At 38.7% G+C, this 22,859-nt stretch overlaps 1 protein-coding gene and 1 non-coding gene across 12 annotated transcripts in view; both read right to left on the bottom strand.

The window, feature by feature from the left end:
* Positions 1–5,855: 5,855 nt before the first annotated feature.
* Positions 5,856–5,989, bottom strand: LOC128597991 (small nucleolar RNA SNORA2/SNORA34 family). Its single transcript, XR_008383520.1, has one exon. It is a non-coding gene; the product is annotated as a small nucleolar RNA SNORA2/SNORA34 family (small nucleolar RNA).
* A 7,709-nt stretch (positions 5,990–13,698) lies between these two features.
* The window catches only part of CEP170 (centrosomal protein 170), a 125,807-nt gene continuing 116,646 nt past the window's right edge, over positions 13,699–22,859 (bottom strand). For 10 of the 11 annotated variants that reach the window (XM_053606213.1, XM_053606214.1, XM_053606215.1 and 7 more), the window contains 3 exons: positions 18,794–18,887; positions 17,772–17,823; positions 13,699–15,985 (listed from right to left, as the gene is read on the bottom strand). In XM_053606213.1, the coding sequence (XP_053462188.1) occupies positions 15,696–15,985; positions 17,772–17,823; positions 18,794–18,887 (436 nt within the window). In that variant the 3' untranslated portion in view covers positions 13,699–15,695. The remainder of the gene's footprint in view (positions 15,986–17,771; positions 17,824–18,793; positions 18,888–22,859) is intronic. The other variant, XM_053606219.1, reaches the window with a different exon arrangement.

The raw sequence follows: 22,859 nt of genomic DNA, 5'->3' as shown, positions 1-22,859 counted from the left end.
AAAAAGTAAGCCCAGCTCTTTCCCCCTGGTTGAGTAGGTAAAGGAAATAGGAGCTGGTCAGCAAGGTCAGCTGCTCAGCAAGGGCTGAGCAAGGTCAGCACCAGCAGCCTCCTTTCCCCACAGCCCGGATGGATAGGAGCCCCACACCTCCTGGATGGATAGGACTGAGGGAGGAGTGAGTTGTCAGGGAAGCACCAAAGAAAATCAGTCTGTGTCCCTGCTCCTGGGGGAGAGGCTCAGTCTCTCCCATGGCGCTGGTGGGCTATCTGGCTAGAGACATGCTCAGGGCTCTTCCCACTCTCCACGTGGTTAGCAGAGGAGCCGGAGGTCTCCACAGCTGCCCTTGAGGAGATGTCCATGTGCCATGAGGCCCCCAGACAAACCATCAGACTCTCAGGTAAGTTTGAATTTTAAATAACCAATAAGCCATTTTTAAATATTTCCTTAGTCACATACTTATATTTAAAAATTTTTATTGTTTATCTGAACTTAAAATGTAACTGGGTGTCCTGTGTTTTTATTTGCTATATCAGACAACCTCCAGAGGCTTTGCTCCAGGTGGGTCCATGGCCACCTTCCTGCTCTACTACCAGGGGCGTCTCAGAAACACTCCCAGACACTGCCTTAGAGGGGGACTGACCAAGAGCAGAAATCTGAAAACCAGTGTTATTCAAACAGGGTCATTTAAAAAGGAAGAGGTTTTGTTATCATGAACTAGCAGGTTTAAAGTTGTTTCTTCTTCTACCTCTAGGTTGGGACGCCTGTAAAGGGTCACTAGATTAGTTATGAAGAAATCAAGGAGCTGTGTTCTCCTTTGAACCTCCAAGCAGTACAGACATCACAGTTTGACCCTGTTAGGCTGGCTACAGCAGGTGTGTGGGGTGGGAACATGGACAATTCCTAACTGTGAGGCCCAGGAGAGTGCCTGTCCCCTCCTGAGAGAACTGGTCAGAGACCGGGGGGACTCTGCAGCCACACTCAGAGACCGGGGGCAAAGAACACATGCCCCCCCCCCACTTGTATGTCTTAGGATACAAGCATATGGCTCCCCAATTTTCTATCACAAAATGGTGAGAATTTGGGCTCCATTTTGTCATACCTGTTGCTTTTGCTTATGGCATATCCGTAAGCAAACTTCTACAAGTGACTCAGAGAACAACTAAGTTAAATCCAGCAACAAAGAAACCTGAGGTATTCTCTCCTAGAGGAATCATGCTTTCTACTTCATAAAGTTTTTTTATTTTGTTTTTTGAGTTAGAGTCTCACTCTGTCATCCTGGGTGGAGTGCTGTGCTATCATAGCTCACAGCAACCTCAAACTCTTGGGCTCAAGTGATCCTCTTGTCTCAGCCTCCCATGTAACTGGGACTGTAGGCACCTGCTACAATTCCCAGCTAGGTTTTCTATTTTTGGTGGAGACAGGGTCCTACTCTTGCTTAGAGTGGTCTCAAACTTCTGAACTCAAGCCATCCACCTGCTCCAGCCTCCCAGAGTGCTAGCATTGCAGGCATGAGCCACCATGCTTAGCCTAATAAAGCTTTTATGTAGATTAATAAATCGATGTTTTCAAAAGTGGTTGAAAACTCTGGAAAACCGTATCTACATCATATGTTTAAAGTTTATGATAATTTGCATAACAGAGATATTTATTTGGGCTCCAAAAACATCCCACCAAAACAAGTTGGAAGAGTCCTGACCTGCATGGTAGCTATTTGCCACATAGCACCATTGAGCACTTAAAGTGTGGCTAGTATGACTGAAGAACTGAGGTTTAAATTTTATTTCATTTTAATTAATTAAAATTTAAATATAATAAAGGCCATCTATGATAAACCCACAGCCAACATCATACTGAATCAGGAAAAGTTGAAAGCAATCCCCTTAAGAACTGGAATAAGACAAGAATGCCCACTGTCACCACTTCTAGTCAACATAGTACTGAAGTCCTGGCCCGAGTAATCAGGTCTGAGTAAGAAACAAAAGGCCCGTGCCTTGGTGGATAGGGTGCTGGCCCTATATACTGAGGGCGGTGGGTTCGAACCCAGCCACAGCCAAATTGCAACCAAAAAATAAAAATAAAAAAATAAAAAAAAGCATCCAAATTAGAAGAGACAAAGTCAAATTATCTACATTTGCAGATGATGTGATCTTCTACCTAGAAAACCCTTGAGACTTCTCTAAAATGCTCTTCGATTTGATAAATGGATTCAGTAAAGTTTGAGGATACTAAATCAATGTACAGAAATCAGTAGCATTTTTATCCCCCAATTAACAGTCAAGCTGAGCACCAATCAGGTCTGGTTTCATTCTTCTGTATACGGCGATTGAATTCTCCCAGCACCATTTACTGAAAATGGTGTCCTTTGGTCAGTTGGCTGTCGATGTATTGTTTAATTTCTGCGTTCTCTTTTCAGTTCTATTGATTATGTGTCTATTTTTATGCCAGTACCATGAGCCTATGTCAGGACACATCTTTATGCCCTAATACTATTCATTATTTAGGGGCTGATGCCCTTTTTCTTTCACTATTCTTACTTTATTCTTTACCTCTGACTGCCCCCACCCTATAGTCTTCTCTGAAAATCCCTCAGTCGAGTTCCCATGATAGAGCCTAAAACATTTTCATATATTTTTTAAAGCATAGAAGCACTTTTTTAATTTTTTTTTAGAAGCACATTTTTTAAATGTATTCTCAAAGAAAACTTGATGACATCTTATTATCCTAAATGTGTTTCAAACCTATACATTTACAATGACTTGTCGTCATGGTAATCAAATAAAAGTCATAATAAAAACAAAAATTTCAAATTGAGAGGTACGGACATTTAAAACCATCATACATCTTTCTCAGCTTTAATTTTTATGTTTTAGTTCTTATCAGTCATGACATAGCTATAAGTAATTGTATGTGGTAATAGGGCTTTTTGTGTATTTTATTTTGTCTTGTTTCATTTTTAATAGCTGACTTGAAAGTACAGCATACTCTGGGTTAGACAGATTTAGCAGGAAATGCTTCACACACGGCACACTATGGTGTGTGTTTTGTAAAGCTTTGTTTCTAAATACATTTCTTTTAGACAGCCCCTCTGTTATTCCTGTTGACAGAAGTCTTTGACCTTGATCAATTGTGGGAGCTGGTCAAGTCATCTCTAAGAGGCTGTTGTCTGCGAGTCTGAAGCTGGAGCTTCAAGTCCATAGGGCAGGCAGTTGGGAAGGAAAGATGGATGTAAGAAGAGAAAGAAAGTGAAACTTTCACGATGAGCTGGAGCCCACAAAAATGGATTGAACTGCCTGTCAGTTCCTGTTGCGTATGACCTTGATGGGGTAGGTGTCCTGCAGAAACTAACACCATCCCTGAGCTGAACCCACACCCAGGAGTGAGGGAAGCGGAAGGAGAGTCTAGGAGGTTGAGGGCCGAATCCTGCCTGTGCTGACGAGGTGAGCCAGCAGCTGAGTGAGGGGGTGTGTGAGCTGCAGAAGGCAGCCGCCTCACTGGCTTCCCACAAATCTCCTGGGAGAATGTTTTGTGGCCCATCCCAACCAGAAACCAATAGGAAAGGGAATTTTGAGAAATTCCCTAAATTGACACATTAAAAAAAAAAAAACCCTCCAGAACAACTAAAATAGCATTTGTAAGATAGCAGAGAATTTCAATTACCCGTGTTCTTTCTGGTCCCAATTAGCACTGACAATCAGAAATGTGCCTGTGGGTGGTCTGTGCAAGCTTATCACATAATGAATTGTTTTGTAATCACCTTTCCCTGTATTTAGAAATCCTTCCAGAACACTGTGGTGAATTCAGCACCTACAAGTGGCTCAAGGTGTTTTGTTTTTTTTTAATTTGAGAGGCCATGCGTGGGATAAAAAGATTTCACTCAAGAATACAAACCCACTCAATAATGCTGACAAAAGATTCCATCTCTGGAGAAACTCCCCTTAACTCTCAAGGTCACGGGGGAAGAGAAGAGGGTATCTGCTCTCAATAAGTTGGCAAACTGCAGACGGATCCAGGAAAGAGAGAGGTAGTTAATGAACTTGAATTTCAGTTGCCTTGAAAGGATGATTTTCCAAGTGTGAGGTCTTGATATTACTTTAGTCAGATGCACCAAAGAGCCCAGTGGGGTAACAAAATAAGAGGGAACGAATCTTTCCTGGGAGGTGGCCCAGAGGTCTTTTCCCATGGGAGGAGGGAAAGATCTGGAAACAGCTTATTTAGGAGGCAGAGTGTTTCAGTGGTGCTAAAACCCAGTGAGAGCAGAGGCCAGAGTTCTTTACAGATGTAGTCTGCGAGGGGCAGCATTTGTGAGAGGCAGACCAACTTCAAATCATCCCCACAAGGCGCAACTTTAGAGCCGATCCTGGTGGTCTGTGAGGAGGAATGCAGCAGGTAAAGGGACAGCGGATGAGAATGGGCCACTGTGGAGAACGGCTGGCAACCGAAGGGGCTGGGGGACTTCTCTTGGGGTTTCTGGAAACCAAATAGAAACACATCCCACTGCCACCACCGGTGCCTTCATTAAGGGTTAGGTGGCACTGTTACAAAAAGGGCTGCAAGTTCTAAGTGCTGAAAAAAAAAATGTTTTTAAAGCTGTAAAGATGACACAAGATCTATAATAGGTCATTCGAGCATCACTGAATTCACAAGAGACCCAAGGAACGTAGAGCAGTTTTGTGCTACTAAAGTTGAGTTCTCCTTTCTATATTCCCAATTCTAAATATGTATGCATTTTCAGCCTCTGATTCCCAGGGGATTCAGGGCCTTGGATTTCTGCCGCAGCTTCCTGTTCCCTGTAATAATTACAGACCTATCCTTTTCAACCTTGCCACACCCCTCAGAGGGGTGCGATTTTCAGAACGCTGCAACTGATAAAAGCAGCCAAGCCATGGAGGTGTGCTCCACCATTGCGTGATGGAACAGCTCCAGGTCATCACTCAGAATCAATCAAGAGCCACAGGCAGCCCATCTCCTCTGCAATATTACAGACTAGGTGTTACCAGCTGCTGTTAACCTGAATGGCCATTTCATGCAGGACACTGCTGGTTAGTCCCTAACAAGGACTCTTGTCCCTCCGTGCTGACACCTGGAGATTGCTTATTCACTTACAAGTCTACCGTCATAGGTCAGTTGGGGCACTGGGCTCCATGGTACTGGTCGAGAACCCAGGGCACTATGTGCACCCAGTGAAGTGTTGACTAACTATAAATTTAGTCTAGAATAAAAATGCTTTGAAGACATAACCACTTTAAGACAGGAGGATATTCTGTAACTTTGCAACCTGTTTGACTTGTAATACATTGCTGATGTTTACTTTTACTGTGAGAATAAAAGGTAACAAAGGGAAAGGGGGGTCGGAGCAGTTCTTGGGGGGGATACCCCCGCTGCTCTCCAGAATCTCTGGCCTTCCTGTAAATAAAAGTGAAACTGTTGATCTCCCATCCACTTCTCCACTAAGTGGCTTGGTGACAGGTGGACGGAGTTCTTGGTCCAGAAACATGGGGACCTGCACTTAAGCTACGCCATGAGCTTTCAGCCTGCTGACATAATTCCTTTGGCCCAGAGAAGGCTAATGTTCCTCAGGGTGAGGGAACTGCAGTGAGATATGAGGCGCCTGATGTGGCTAATGGAAGATTAATGAGGTTGAGTGCATTCTCTAAGTGTTGACTCACCAATGCGTGACTTTTAGGCGTAACTACGTCCGTGCTTGGATTTCACTTCAGTTCTCCAGGGGAAGTGCGTGATGAGGGGCAGCCCCCTTTTACTGATCGGGAAAATCCCCAAGACTTGCAAATGTGAAGACAGATATTATTTTCTTTCCCCTCACAGCTTAAAACTACAATTGACTCTTTTTTTTTTTCTTATGTTTCTTTCTAATGAATTGACCATTACATTTCCAAAGTTTTGAAATGGCCAACAGACCATAGAAAGATAAATGCTTTAGGCTCCTGTTTGAAACCTACAATTGACTCTTGATATGTTTATATTTGGCTTATTAAAGAATGTCAAATGTTATGAATTATCAATTACAGTCTTCATCAGCACGTAAGTAGAGCTTGTAATTAGTTTTCTATTAGGCTTCCTACTAAATCTATGATGCAAGTAATTCACTGTCACATTGAAACTGTCTTGCTCCCCTGGTTTTCCAATTCTGCATTCCAGCAAATAGAAAAATTTGCTCTTGTTCATGAAGAGTGGTGGATTGGATTATTGGTCCCCATTGTTTATCCCTCCTTGAATCTACACTTCTGCCATGTAAGCTGAGGTTCTTTCTTTGAGTGAACTTTCTTGACTCGTAACATTGGGCTTGGCCATGAAAGAAAGTGGAGGGAAAAGTGATTGTTTCTTGTATGCTTCTCGATCTCCCCTGAAGGTTCTGTCACTTCACAATGAGATTCTTCTGACTGACAGGGGGAGCCGAGTGCCCGACTTTCAGACGCCAGTGTCCAGCGTCACCTCACTGGGGAGTTCTGCAGCATTCATGGAAACGGTGACTGCCACGGGACCAATAGAGAGATCTTGTGAAGGGGTTATGAGAACGCTTATTAAAGTTTGGGTTTGGGTCCAAACATTAGCAGCTGCTTTTTTGAATTGTTTTAACTTACCAAAACACAAGTCACTAAAAGATCCCTTTTAATCTGTGGTTCTCAAAAAACTTCAAAAGCATCACAGTGGAAAGTGAGTGGTTTTATTTTCTCTGCAATTCAGAATCTTTGGAGATTCTGATCAACCTGTCTGGGCTGTGGTATGTGAATCTGCATGTTTCATGCCCCCATCATCTCTCTTTGCCTCACAAAATTAAGTCTGCAGGCTACTGTTTGGGAAGCCCTGCTCAGAATGGCAAGCTTCTTAGGGATATTTATGAAGTAACTTGGTGTGAATTCATATGGACCTCGTCCTGGGTTTCTTTCTTCCTTTCTTTCTTTCTTTCTTTTTTTTTTTTTTTTTTGCAGTTTTTGGCCTTTGGCCGGGGCTGGGGCCGGGTTTGAACCCGCCACCTCCAGTATATGGGGCCAGCTCCCTACTCCTTCTAGCCACAGGTGCCGCCCTCATCCTGGGTTTCTTACCAGCAAAGCTCTTTGTCTAATTCCTAAACTCCTGCCAGTTTCCTTGCTTCCCGATCCCTGACTCAACTCTGGATGTTGCCTACACTTAGTAGGTGGCTGCTGTAAGCATGGATGGCTGTTCTTCCAAATCTCATGTTGAAATTTGGTCCCAATGAGGGAGGTGGGGCTTAATGGTAGGTGTTTGGTCATGGGGTGGGATCTCTCTTGAGTAAACCAATGCCCTCCCTAGGATGGAGGGAGCGAGTTCTCACTCTGTTAGTTCCCATGAGAGCTGGTTGTTAAAGGGAGCCTGGTGCCCACCCCCACCCTTTCTCCTCTCCTCTTTCCATGTGCCCTCTGCACACACCAGCCACTGTGCACCTTCTACCATGAATGCGCAGCCTGAGGCTTTCACCAGATGCTAATCTTCCCACCAGCAGAATTGTGAGGCAAATCAATCTTTTTTTCTTTACAAATGACCCAGCCTCAGATATTCCTTTATAGCAAATGAACTAAGACAGTGTCCTGTGAATGTTTTGGTAAGCTTCTCATCGCTTGGATCCAGACTCCTGCTTGCCAACTCCTGTAGATATGTGAGCTGGGGGCCCTTATCTGTCTACAGGAAGGTCCTGAACTTTCCTCCCCCAGCTCATTCATCTGTTTCTGATTCCCTAACACTCAGGGCTGACATTCTGAGCTACATGTTCATGGGGCTGTATAGTCAGTGGGGCATCAAGTTCCAGACCAGCTCCTTTGCAATTACTGAGGCTGGTCTGAACTCTCACTGCTCCAATGCATCTGAATACATCTTAAGGAGGAAGGAAGGCAGGAGGTTTCCATTCGTGAATAAGGACTGGCCACCTGTGAACTGGCCAAGGGAAAACAGAATGCCGTCCTGAAATGTCAACAGTCACCATACAGCAGGCATGTTTACAGTAAAGATCTGAGTCATTTAGAGTTATTGAAGTGTAGTCCAGAATATGGAGCTGCTGGCTGTTCAATAGGGATCAATAAATAATTACAGCACATAGTGAAATTAAAACTCTGCGTTGCCATCTGGAACTTGGTGTTCACATGCCGATTAGAAACCAGCTAGCTGATGTTTAATTATATTTCTCCCTTGCCTATTTTAAAAGAATTTCCCAATATTGCAGAACACAAAAGAATTTTAAAAGACACAGAAAAGAGAAAGTTCAGGCTTGGTCTACGTTTGGAGGAATTGCTATAGATGTACAACAGGAATAAAGGGTTTTGTTTTGTTTCTGTAAATGAAATTCTGGGTGTAGTGGCCTCTCCCACCCTGGGATTCTGCCTTTTTAGATGCTGCTTAACATTAATTACCACTTAAATTCAATGCAATCTGGGGACAAATAAAGAGAGGTTATGAAAGGACACCCTTTACTGAGCAAATAACGTGGGCAAATAGCTGTGTGTAAGTTTCAATTGTGGTAGAGCAAATCGTGGTTTGATTCAATCAGAAAGCTGTCATTTGGAGGAATCCTATGACAAATTCTTTTGCAAAATCAAAAATCCTCCTAAAGTATATAAATGATAATCATCCTTAATATATTGTAGCAAATACAAATCTCATATGGGTGTGCATAATGTATGTAACAATTTTCTGTGCTTCTCTAAGGGCACATGTAAGTTTCAATTTGTTCCAGCACCTGGATGTAGCTTTATTATATCTCTGACAAGTCTATTCACTCTTCTAGAATGGACCTTCCCGATAACTGAATTCAATCAGCACCTTCCTCATGCCTTGTCTCAAACACCTGGACTAAACAATAACAACAACAACAACAACAAAAGAATGTAGTTGCCTTAATTGAGAAGGGGAAGGCTGCAGGTGGAGCAAATATGGTGCGTGATGGGAGATTAGGGATTGAACTTTAAAAATAATTAGTCTGAAAAGTCTGTGGGCTGTACAGGCAGATTCCAGTCCACACTGGGTGAAGGAAGTCCCATCTCACGTTCTTTGGTGTTACAGACTACCCACTGGAGCCAGAGCCAACAGATTCCATGGCAATGCTGGCCTTGCCACTAAGAAGCGTTGACTTTGCGGAGGTCACTGGTACAGTCTGTCTCTCCTCATCTGTGCTGTGGGGAAATAAAACATGCCAGAAGAGTTATTCTGAGCATTGCATGACATATGTAACAGGACTTTGACGACCAAAACATGGGATAGAAAGTGGCCTCGCTGCTGCCGCCAGGTCTGCAATTTATTATAGTAGTCTCATCAAAGGCCAGCTGGCTGCATTGGGTGAAGTGCACCAAGTACCTGGGTCCTATTGTGCCAGAGTCTCATAATCCCAGGTATCTAGAACACTATTTGGAAACACTGAAGTTACTGAAGTTTTTTCCTTCCTTCCATAGGCTAATTTTTTATTCTGACCTACTCCATTCTGGGTGAATCCCTGTAGAATTTTTTCAGCAATGTAAGATCTTTCAGTGACTCAGATAAAAGCATAAATGACGCTATGTCCTGTGACTTTTGCCTGGAAGTTATCCCACACCAGCTGGCAGCCAGGGCTGTGTTGCAGACCCTCAGGCCCAGGCCAACACCGAGGCCCAGCCACTGGGAGCTCTCTGCTCAATGCCTGAAAAGCAGCGTAGCACAGATCTGGGGCACAGATCCGGAGTGCAGTTTGGAACAGTGGGAAGACACTCACTGTGAAAGACAAAGACAGTCCTGGAAGCGAGGAACAGGTTTTCACTTAACTGTGTGACTTGGGCAAGCTGCTCACACTCATAAGACTCAGCTTCCAAGTCTGTATAACGTGATAACCTATCAATAATATGATGAACCTCACCTTATTAAGTTTGGGGAGGATTAAAGGAAACATGTTGTGAACAAAGTGCCTGGCTCATAGCAGATGTTCAACAAATGCTAGTTTCCTGTCCTTTCCGTGGCCAGCTCTGCCACTTATCTCTGACTTTGGGATGGTGGGATCGTAACGTGGGAGGTGATTGATTTCCTTGAAGGTGTCAATCTCCACACACTGAAAAGTATCTTCATTTCTCTCGCCAAACCTTTATACTCTTTCATCCATGGACCACCTGGACTCTTCTTTCAAGCAATTAAACAAGGTTTTATTTCCACTTCATATGTCCTCTTGGTGAAATGTTGCCCATAAATTTCCTATTGAAGCATAAAATAATTCTACCAGATATTCTGTCTGAAAATGACTTTATGAAGCCTCTGGGAATTTCTTTTCTTCAACCTCATAAAGTGGGGTTTGGTGACCTCCCTGCACTCTGGGCCAAGTTCTTCCTTGATCTTATAACTGAGAGTTATATGTACAACAATTCTATAGGTGTAGACATGACCCATGTGTTGATATTTCTGATAGGCTATCTCAGCAGTTTGTAAGACAATTTATATTTAATTATAAATTCTCCATTAGAATCTTGGGTCTAAGTGATAAAAAACCAAAAACTTATAGATTTTTTTTCTTTCTCCAGACCAAGGAGGGTGAATTGTGCTTACTTAGAGAATGTGAATTTGAAAATAGAGATAAATAATGCAGTTTAGACACTATCATTGCCCTAATGAATCTCTTGTGTCATCATTATCCTTATTACATACCTTTATAACATAAAATATGAAAGACAAATATACTTTCTTTTTTGCTTATTATATTAAAAATGAAATAAACCTAATGACCTTTTGTGAGTGATTGCTTCAGGGTATTCCCAGGGGATTCTTGGATGGATTTACTGCTTTTGTTGAAAATTAGGGCACATGGCTGCACCTGTGCCTCAAAGGAGTAGGGCGCCGGCCCCGTATACTGAAGGTGGTGGGTTCAAACCCGGCCCCAGCCAAAAAAAACAAACAAACAAAAAAAAAAAACAAAAAAAAATAAAATTAAGTAAAATTTGAAAAAAAAGTTGACCACCCAAGGGACTGCAACAAACTAGTCAACATACAGAGGTGATCAACATAAGGAAGTAGGCCTGCGGTAATAGTATGTATATGTGGTGCACGTCCAGTCTATGGAAATTAGGTCAACTTAAGGAGGTGGTCAGGGTAGGGAGGTGGTCAACTATGGAGGCTTTCCTGTGTTTCTTTCATTTCAAATTTGGTGGAACAATCTCTCATTTAAGGAAATCCAGCCACCACTACTACTTTTTTGCAAACTTAGATTCATTATTTTATCCGCAAGTGCTAAGACCATGGTGCTTCGCCCTAGGAAAAAATAGTAGCTCTTGCTGTAGTCCAACTACTGCTTGTCTTGAGAAATCTCCAGGATCATGCTCTGTTGTTCAAAGGGGTAACAATTCCTTTTCTCCATTTTAATTTTCCTTGCTCAGAGACAAGTATTATAACAAACAGCTTGAGAGGCAGCTGGCTAGTTATAGTCTTAATGTGGATTAATCAGTTTCATATTTGCAGCCTTAGGGTTTTTACCTCTTTGTAACAGGAGAGGACAGCTGGCTCATAAACCAACGTGGTTCTTGGTAGCACTTTTCCTAAAGCGCTCAACATCCGGCTTTCAAGGAACTCTGTCCTTGAAAGATCTATGAGAAAGAAAACATGTCTACTAACATTTGGTCACTGCTTGTTAACACTAGAGAAGTTTATTAGGAGAAATGGTGGGATTCCCACTTCAAGAAGTTCTATTCAAAGCAGAGGAAGAAGGACCCAATTACCTTTTCAGATCTATGGTTACAGTCAAAATAGTGAAGATTGAATACAGGTCACTTAACTCATCCAGGCTTGACCAGTTGTTTGCTGAGTGACAGCCAGTGGAGGGTGGTTATAAAGAATTTGGATTTCCTTCATCTCTAACATATGGATAATGGCTTATCGCAGAGTTATGAGAATTAAAAGAGATAATGCATGTAAAGCATTTCTGTTTTGCTGAACAAAAAATAGCCCTTCCAACTTTGCTATCATTAAGCTTTACTTACTTCAAATATGAAGTAAACTATATGTCTAGCATTTGTAAAGCAAATATACTTTACATCAAAATTAAAATAATTATCCTTTAATTCAAAATTAGACTTCCTAATAAAAATTAGCAGCAAAAAAAAGTTAGTGGTTAATAACTCTAAAAGATTTCAATTAATTCTTGAACACTGCAGTATGCAAGCATTTAGAATGCTCATCTTCAACAATCAGTTGCAGGTGAGGAAGTGTTTTGCTAGACAAGTGGGGCAGCCTAGAATATGGTTAAGATCCAGGAAAAGAAGCAATAAGGGGATGAAAAAGGCAACAAACTATGCTTGGAGGAAAACAGGGAGCAGGGAACTCGTTGAGGCAGGCTCAAGGATGTTAAACAAAATTTTGAAATGAAAGGTACAGGCAGGCTCAGATGATCCTGTAGTGGACTCCCACCATATTGATCATACCCTCCTACCATATTGATCAACCCAACATTCAAATAAAGCAAACTTGGATTTCCCCAGAGCTAGAAAGCTCCTTGGAGTTAACTTCGTGGAGAACTTGCATGCAACTTCTGCTGTATACCTTTTGCTATCATCGATTTACTTAATTTTTAGTTTTTATTGTCTATCTCTCTATTTTAGAATTAAAGGTCTGTGAGGGCAATGGTTTGTTTCTATTCACTGCGAGGAAGCCCAGTGCCAAGAATAGTGTCTGATAAGCATTAGGCACTTAGTCCACCTTTGTTGAACAGACCTGATTTGGGCCACAACTGGGTACAAGGGGCTATGAGAACACAATGAGAGGATGATTTTATACGACAGAGAATCACAAACATATTTTTGAAGGACCATTTCACGAAGTCATAGATGGACTACTTGGACCAGAAGGGACTTGGATAATAAGGATGACGCCCTAATTTTGCAGATTGAAAGATAGAGGAACATATTATTAGCTAACAGGGAATGGGTCTGGAGCTCAAGCTTCCAGGTCTAGTCTTCTTGCAAAAGTTAGAATCCTGTCAGACATATAGCAAGAAAATCTGAGGACAGATGAAGCAGAATGTTTGAAAGCATAAGGTCTACCCAGGTGATGAAGATTATTTTAGTGACTAGAAGGGAAGAAATGTGCATATGTTGTAGGGAAAAGAAAGAGAAAATGCAAATGTGTGACACAACCATTTGCTGTGTTGCAGTCCAGTACAAGAAACTCTATGAAGAGAGCAGTGGGACCTGGAAGAAGGGCAGGGCTGTAGATAAGCAGGAAGGCGAGGAAGACGCAGCATCCAGAGAGAATAAGCCTGTGATGGCTGAGAAGCTTGTAAATGGTGGTAGAGATTGCACTGCTGTACACAGATACACGAGAAAATGGCCAGATCGTAGAAGCTGTCCAAAGATCAAGTTGTGAAACTTGGAATCCTGAATAATACTGAGACATTCAAGATTCTTCAATTAAATAAAATTAATAAATCTTCATAAAATTAAATAAAAGCTTTCTGATGATCCAAGTCTGGCTCAAAATAAAGACCTTGAATGTACCTATGACAGAGTATTAAACTACGTGGATTATATTTATCCTAATTTGCTAAGAAAATATTTTTTCCTTAGATACTCAAAATAATGAGTTTCACAATGATCACATATTAATTAGAACTGGAGGATTCTTTGTTTTTACTAAGCCTTGGAAAATGGTTTATAAATAGTTATTTGGTAAGTTGATGAAATATTAGCATGCTAGATGGTAGAAAAAACAAAATATACAATCTTTGAATAAAGTTCCAGAAACACTTTATTTAAAAATGGAGTTGTAAATGCATAACAAAATAACATAAGTAATAAATGTAACAAAAATAAATAAGGAGAATAATGTATTCATACAAAATAAAAATAACATAGTAAAGGCCAAATGTTTATAATTGAACAAAACCGTGTAAACACTTAAACAATAATGTAAGTAGAGTAGATTCTAACATTTTCCTAAACTCCTTACCTTCTACTTCCATGTGGATATAATCAGTACCCAAATATGAAATAAAAGAGGGAACCATGGTGATTATTTTCAACTTTTTCGTCAAATGGACTGACCCTGTTTTAATGTCTTTTTTATTCCTGCAGAGCATTTATAATCTTTTCATTTATGTTCTTTAAAACCCTTTTTTAGTCTTCCTTTATTAGACAGAATGAGGAACTTAGATTTACAAGGAGAATAGTTCATTTACCTTTTTTTAATTTAAAGAAAAATACAAGATCCATAATATAGCAGACTTTTGTTTTTACATCTCTACAAAACATTTTTTTGCATCTTCATTATCTAGTCTAACAGTATAGGATCTTAAAAATCCTGCAAAGTTTTGAAGTGTAGAGTTACTTTGTTTCTTAAAATAAATGTAGCATTGAATTATTGCTGAAATTTTATAAAAGTTGGAAAAGCTGCAGTTTAACCTTTACAGACTGATGGGGTCAAGTGAAAAATCCAGGTCTAGTACTAATATTTAACTGAATTAAGGTTTACCCAAATTTGTAGTGTTCTGGAAACACAAAGATAATTACTTTCTTTTTAAACTCATCCAAATGTGAACTCACTGGAAAGAGAAAAAAAACAAGTTTAAAGAAGACTTTTCCATAGGCTTCCTGTTTAGTAGCACAGGCCCAGGGCCATGGTTGTCATCTTGCAGGGTCCTTATAAATGTCTAAGACTGAAACTGGATTTCCTATTGGGTCCTACAGGGAAACACACAGAAGCAATTCATTGCTTGGGAGTGAAACTATCAACTAATCTTATGACTACTGGTTCTCCAAGTTTCCTAACAAAGAAAATTTTAACCTCATGATCATTTCAAGGGAAAATTTTTTTTTCAACTGTCACATATAAACTTGATAACACAGGATCAATATACATGTTCTTAGTTTTAAAAATATACTCCACCTAAACTGTCTAATCTTTCTAGTTATCATTTAACCTAAAATGAGTGACAAAATTTATTTCCATTAAAAAAACTTAAAAAAAGTGCCAAATTGATCTTTTTTAAAGTGGAGTAAAACAAATACAGTGTTATCAATCTCCTATGTACAAAAAAGACAGTTAGTTCTTATTGATATATAGATATGTCCACCTACCACTCCCAGCAAATCTTAGTGCAAACATAATAATTATTTCCATAAACCCCAAGACAATTTACGTAGCAACAAAGTTATATAAATCACATCTATGTTGGAAAATTTTAGGACACAGAATGACTATTGTGAAAGGTCTGCCTTACTGTGGAGAGTACTATGTCACTGTGTCCAGTGGCAATGCGTACTAATAAAAATCCTATTATTAAGAAGCAAACAGAATGGTTTAATAAATCTGTACAGATGAAGAGGAAGTCCACTGCAGGGAGCAGCTTGGCACAGGAGACATGGGGGTTCAGAAATGTTGGGCATTTAGTTTGCTTGTAGGTCACAGCATGGCTTAAAAAAAAAACAAAAAGATCTATGAAGGGAAAGGATGCAATGATAAAATTCAACTTGAAAATCATAAAACCACAAAATCTGAAACTGCCACGGTCTGCTTTTTCCTATGTGTATATCAAGTGGTTATTTAAATGGTGTGAAAAGATAAGAGACTATATTACAGGTGAAAAATAAATAAATAAAATTAAGAAGACAGGGATAACAAGATTGCAGTTGACCAAGCTGTCTTGTTTTGTGTTAAGTCAACACTATGCTGCTTCCAATATGCCTAGTTATTCCACAGGTAATTATTTTTTAGCAAACAAGAGAAAGTCATTCATGTACTGTAACATCTTCCTCTTCCCCATCAGGGTTGAATCTATTGAAATGTATACTGAAATCAGCCTCAGACTCGGCATTCTCAAATTCAGCTGAGACTGAGATAGCAGCAGGATGAAGAACCCTAGCTTCTGGTTGGCAAAGTGTTGGTGTCTGACCCGGGCTGCTGTGGTTATTCACAGGACTGGACTTCTGTTTTGGTGGAGATGGCAAGATAGCACTGGGAAATCCCATGTTGTTCAGAGCCTCCAAAGTTCCATCTGGGTCAATCATGGCATTGATCACTGCAGGGAAAAAAAAAGGAGTTGGTGGGAGGAAGGATATAATTCTAAATGGAGTTACATTCAGATATGAACATTAACATTGTTCATGATCTGGACATTTCAACTACCTGCAGATATGTGATCTTAAATGTGACTAATCCTTCCAATATTGTATTTAAAACCCCACCCTTAGTAACTGTGTAGTTGATCTATATTGCTTATTACACAGACCTTAAGACTCTCTCTGGGTCTCCTAGTAGGTCATTTATAAGCATTTCAGAGACTGATGAGCGATTCAAGAAAGATCTTTTTGAAATTGGCTTTCATTATTGTAACAGAATAGTGAAAATATTGGTGGCAATTTTTTTTTTTTAAAGAGACAATCTCCCTCTGTTCCCTAGGTTGTAGAATGTAGTGGTGTCAACACAGCTCACTGAAACCTCAAACTCCTAGGTTAAGCAACCTTCCCAAGATTCCCAAGTAGCTGAGACTACAGGTGCGTACCACCATACCCGGCTAATTTTTATTTAAAAAAATTTTTTTTAGAGAGAGGGAATCTCACTATATTGCCCAGCCTGGTCTTAAAGTCTTGGTCTCAAACAATCCTCCTGTCATGGCTTTCCAAAGAGCTAAGATTACAAGTGTCATCCACAATGCCTGGCCTGGTTATGATTTTTAATAAACTCTGTTTATCACTCAGAGAACTGGAGGTTAGTTGCTAAGACAAGGTTTAAGAGTAACCTCAAGGCTGGGAAGAAGATAAGAACACAGCACACTCTGAATGCTACCACAGCATATTGTCATTCACCCTACCACCAGGTATACGTGCCAACGTATAGGTCCCCTCACAGGGCAGTCCTCAAAAGCCAAACAGACTTTGTTATCTCCACAAGAGGTGCCAGTTAAGGGGAACTTCTCAGGCAGTGATTTTCATTTGGCATTGGGGAGAGTACAGAATTAGAAAAAGAATTACTGAAAGTATCTACCTCCATTTACCAGCTAACAATTACTGTGATAGCAAGTCACTTTCACTCAAGGGAGTATATCACATAACTCTTAGGTGTGGTGGGGCTGATTAAAGGTTAAGAATCATTTAGGTAGGATATGCATATTATGCTTATGATTATTCAGTAAAGACTACATAGAATTAGCAACTGACTCTGGACCCTGCCTGCTGTACCGCTGGTGTCTTTTAGGTGAAGACCTGTACAGCCATTAATGAACGCATAATCTACATTGGATATGAACCACCAAAACAATATCCTTGTCAAAGTTTAGGAGTCAAAACAGTCTCTTTCATTTTCTTTACTCCTTTCTCTTCTAGTCCCAATAACCAATATATATTCATTTCCTGTGGTCCATCTCAGCATCCATGATTTGCACATATTAGAATGCAAGTTCATTTGAGGTTATATCACTCATATAATTCAAAATTTTCAATTTAAATAAATAATGCTAATTATCAATAAGCATCTTTAGCTGCATATACACTTTAATATATTATCTTACTTTATTTTACAGATAATTTATACATAACCTATGTAATATTGTAAATGGTTTATAACATTTAGCCTATTGTTAAATCTAAGCACTAAAATATACACAAGATTTAAATTTATTATATTTTAAAGTTTTTATATTGGGTACTAAAATTTCCTTTTTATGAGTAACTTAAGTATGTAGAACTGTACACACACGTTATCACATTTAACCAAATGATATCCTAATACTATTTTCAGAAATGCTACTTAGAATGAACTCATTCTAAATTTTTAGTTCTTTATACCTAATTTAATAATAAATTTACCTTGTAGCTGCTTTTCAACTCTTTTTAGTTCCTGTAAGATAGAAGAAATCTCCTGCAGGGAAAGCAATACCACAAATTAGCTTATGTTAAAATATTTTCACTTGACAAGTAATGATTTTCACTATCATTTTATTGGAACACTTAACATTATTTATGTGGCACTACATTAATCATAACATGATATAATTATGACATCCTTTAAATAAAATCCAAATTAAAATCTTTAAATTAATAATGAAATAGAAAAAATTTTAATTAGATAATGAGAGTAGAAGATGAAAAGTTCAAGGTAATTCATCACTATATAAACAAAGTTTTTTTTTTTTTTTTTTTTTTGAGACAGAGTCACGCTCTGTTCTGGGGAGAGAGTGCAAATGGCATCATAGTAGCACCCTGCAACCTCAAACTCCTGAGCTTGAGTGATCCTTCTGACTCAGCCTCCGAGTAGCTGGGAACAGAGGCATGCACTACAATGCCCAGTTAATAGTTCTGTTTTTTTGTAGAGACAAAGTCTTATTATGTTGCTTAGGCTGGTCTTGAACGCCCAGCCTAAAGCGATCCTCCTGCCTCATGAAGTGCTAGGATTATAGGAGTAAGCCACTGCATCTGGCCAAAGATTAAATAAAATTTGTATCAACCGATCTTGTAACAATTTTGTGAAAAAGTCTATAGATTTGTTTTTGAAAAATTTATAAAGTTTAATCACAATATTAGGATTATACTCAGAGCAATGAATATCTGTATCATGTCAACTTAATATTTAAATTTGGTTCTTATTTCAAAATTGTATATTTGTAATGTATAATTATTATAGTAACAGACACACAAAGGCTCCTCCTTCATATTCTCGGCAACTTTAAAACAACATTTTCAACCCCAGTGAATCAGCTGAAGAAATAAAATTTCCCAAATTTGTGTATTTATATTTTCTTTTCCAAATGTAAATCAATAAAAAAAAAGGGTTATCTTTCACTTAAAGTAAAATGTTTTTATGTTTCAATCTTCAAGAAAAATTACCATACCATGCTTGATGTTTTCACAATAGGAACTTCACTTTCAGCTCTTAACTTGCTTTCTATGTCATCCCAATTCCGATCTTTGTCTTTAAATAATATTCTATAAATCAAAAAGATAAGCATTTTATTTCTCATTTAAAAAAAAACTATAACATTTTTATTAGTAATACCCAAAACAATTATTGTTTCAAAGCTACACAAGGGAATAAAAAAAATAACCATTGCACGAACTAAGAATTAAATAGTGAGCCAATAGTACAATTAATGGACATATATTAAAGATCTATATTTAAAAAGTAACTGAAAGGCTATTAATACATATATGAATGCTTTCTGTTTACCTTGTTTATTGAAAACCAAACATAAAACAAATGTTCACTATGGTATAAGAGAGAAATTGTATCCACATAACTTTTATTGCATTATATTGTTATCACTGTTCTAGAATTTTATTCTTATTGTTAATCTCTTATCGTACCTAATTTATAAATTAATCTTTTTTTTTTTTTTTGGCCGGGGCTGGGTTTGAACCCTCCACCTCTGGCATATAGGACTGGCGCCCTACTCCTTGAGCCGCAGGCGCCGCCCTTATAAATTAATCTTTATCATAGGTGTATAAGAGAAAAATCATAGTATATATAGGTTTCTGTAATATCATCGTTTCAGGCTTCTACTGGGGGTCTTGGAACAGCCATATAGACATATATCCTCTGTGGAGAAGGAAAAACTGTGTAACTGCTACTTATGCAGAAAATGCAACTTTGTGCAGACAGAATATATACAGTACAGAAATAAAATGAAAATAGGCTGAATTAGGTATAAACTGTCTGTTAAATAGGAATAGACATTTTACCGTTCAAGCAAAGTGTGAACATTATTTTAAAGACTGAAAATTGGAATACTTAATTTGCTTTCTTTAAAAATCTTAATTCACATTAGTGTACCTGGACATAACCTTTTAGGAGTTAAAATATTATCTTTTTGAAAGAAAGAATTGTCAATAAGGATAATTGTTCTATATTAGAAACTAAATTCAAATGTCTTAACATCTAAAGTACACAAAATTTTGATTCGTCTTTCAAATGTGGTATACTTCTCTCCCTAGTAAATTATAATCTAGGAGACATAATTCTGCAGTTTTAGAAAGAGGAAAATACTAGCCACTTTTTTTGTTTCTTTTTAAATTTCTTAATTGAGTCAGAAATCTAGTTTAACTCCTCAGGTAAAAATCAATACTGTACAATATTAAACAAGGTATTACTACTGACCAGTATTTAAGTAATAAACTAAATTAATATTCTTATTGGTATTTCTTTGAAGGTCAACATTCCAAGTTCACTTTATTTAAAAACATGACATTCAGTAGCTTAAAATCAGGTCTGGAACATTTGCAATTAACATAATTATGCTTAGGAAGGCAACAATAGGTCTAAAATCTGGTATAAGAATATTCTTCTGATCTACTATTAAATTTTCTAAACTCAAAAGACTCACCATCCTTGACAACTATTTTTCATAGTATCTATGATATTAAGGATAAGGAAATTATTATGTTTTTATAAAAGAGCCCTTACAGCATTAGGAGTGGGAAGAAATTAGAAAACAATGACTATTTCTGAGACCAACACAGAACTGCAGTGGAGTTGTACAGTAGAGGAAATCTACACTTCAACCACAGTGATGAGAAATCAAAACATTTTTCCAGACGATGGTTTCCGAAATTATAGTTGGTGGTGGTGCTGGTGCTTCTGAAATTGTTAAACCATAGATACTTTACCTCGGTTTTATCTTCATTATTTTCCATAAGTCCTGCCAGAGTGCTATACAAAGTAAAACCCGAAGCTCAAAATGAAGGCAGTTCAAATACAATAAATACAGGCTTGGTGTAGGTAGTTCATGTAAGTAAGTCTATCACCCCGGGAGGTGGCAGGATCACTTGACAGGAATTTGAGACCAATCTAAGCAAAGGGAGATCCTGTCTCAACTAAAAATAGTAAAATTAGCTGGGCATTGAGGCAGGTGCCTGCAATCTCAGCTTCTTGGGAGGCAGGAGGCAGGAGGATTGCTTGAGCCCAGAAGTCTAAGGTTGCTGTGAGCTAGGCTGAGGTCATGGTACTCTAGCCTGAGCAATAGAGCAAGACTGTCTTACAAACAAACAAACAAACTCCCATATAGACAACAACAAAAGTACAATGAACATTCCATATTTAAACCTAATTTTACGGAAGTATTTTCGATATATCTATTTTTTTAACTTTCCAAATTCTGTCAATTTCTGAGACAGTAAGATCAATCAATCAATTAATGTGCTCTTTGTTCTCAGTTTTAATTAAATGTCAAAGCTACAAAAAAATATTTTTATTTGGGGATGACTAGGGCTAAGTTCAGTGCAGAGTTTAAGAAAGATGCTCTGCAGTATGGAACAGTCAACGAGAAGAGAACAAACAGCCAAGATGGGTAAGCTATGGAAATCTACTGTATGAAGGACTGAGGGGACAGATCCAGTTATTAGGGAAAGAGAACCCATGTTTCAGTGGTAGGGTGCAATAACACAGCATACTCATTTATAGTATGTCCAAGGCAAGTCACATGATTCTATGAGACTCTTATGATATTTTTATGGATAACATTGGGGTATCAAGAAGACCCGTAGTTGATATATTAGCTTCCCACAGCTTTTTATGTTTAAGTCCAAATTCCTTAATAAATTCTACTTGAACTGATCCATCCTAATCTCTCCAGTGTCATCTCCCACCACTCTCTAATCCTCTCACTTCTCACTTCAATTAGTTTTTGACTAACTCTTCTCACCCTTCAGGACTTAAATTGCATGGCAATTTCTAAGAAGCCTACTCTGAATTTTAACTAGTGTCCTTGCTATGGGCTCCCACAGTACCTTATACTATATTTCCCTCTGTATACTTATTACATTGTATTGAAATTACTTCTGTTTATTTGCCTGCTTTCTGCACTCAAAAACATGCTGGACAAATGACATGGAGTCAAACATCATTCAGTGAGTGAATGGATCTGGAGATATTCCAATAGATTATTTCAAATAATGCTTAACTTATTCATTCCTTTGGCTAATAATCCTTCTACAATGCCCCAGCTTCAAAATATAGTTTCAGTGGAATTAAATCCAAAGTAATAATTATTTATTATCTTTCAACTATGTTGAATACTTGAGCCAAACCTGAGGTATGACTTCAGGTATTAACAAGTAGGAATAAGATTGGGGCTTACAGATTTAATTCATTTGTGATAGCTAGTTATTATAGTTATAATTAATTTTTTTTCCCTACAAATTTCAGTTGGGTACTACCCTAAGGAATAGTGGAATGTATCTGTCTCTGGCCACATGTATTAGATCACAGGTGCATAGGTTGTCATGCGGAAGGAAGTCACTCTTACTTGTGAATGAAGGTGGGATCGGCAAACTTGGAGTCATTAGGGGAAAACATGCCAACATCTGTAGTTTTGGGATTTTATTATGATAGCTCAAAGTGGTTTTGATTTGCATTTCTCTGATGATTAAAGATGATGAGCATTTTTTCATATGTTTGTAGGCCATGAGCCTATCTTCTTCAGAGAAGCTTCTGTTGAAGTCCCTCACCCACAATGAAATGGGATTACTAGTTCTTTTCTTATTACTAAGTTTGAGTTCTCTGTGGATTCTGATTATCAAACCTTTGTCAGAAGCATAACCTGCAAATATGCTCTCCCATTCTGAGGGCTGTCTGCTTGCTTTACTTACGGTCTTCTTGGCTGTGCAGAAGCTTTTTAGTTTGATCAGGTCCCAGTAATGTATTTTTGGTGTTGCTTCAACTGCCCCGGGGGGCGGGGGTCCTCCTCATAAAGTATTCTCCCAGGCCAATTTCTTCAAGTGTTTCTCCTGCACTCTCTCTAAGAATCTTTATAGCTTCATGTCTTAAGTTTAAATCTTTTATCCAGAGAGTCAATTTTTGTTAATGGTGAAAGGTGTAGGTCCAGTTTCGGTCTTCTACAAGTCACCAGCCAATTCTCCCAGCACCATTTGTTAAATAGGGAATCTTTCCCCCGTTTATATTTT

The sequence above is a fragment of the Nycticebus coucang genome, chromosome 10, assembly GCF_027406575.1.
Source record: "Nycticebus coucang isolate mNycCou1 chromosome 10, mNycCou1.pri, whole genome shotgun sequence".
Lineage (NCBI taxonomy): Eukaryota > Metazoa > Chordata > Mammalia > Primates > Lorisidae > Nycticebus > Nycticebus coucang.
Note: the sequence above shows the minus strand (reverse complement) of the source record. Positions and strands in the feature narration are given on the sequence as shown.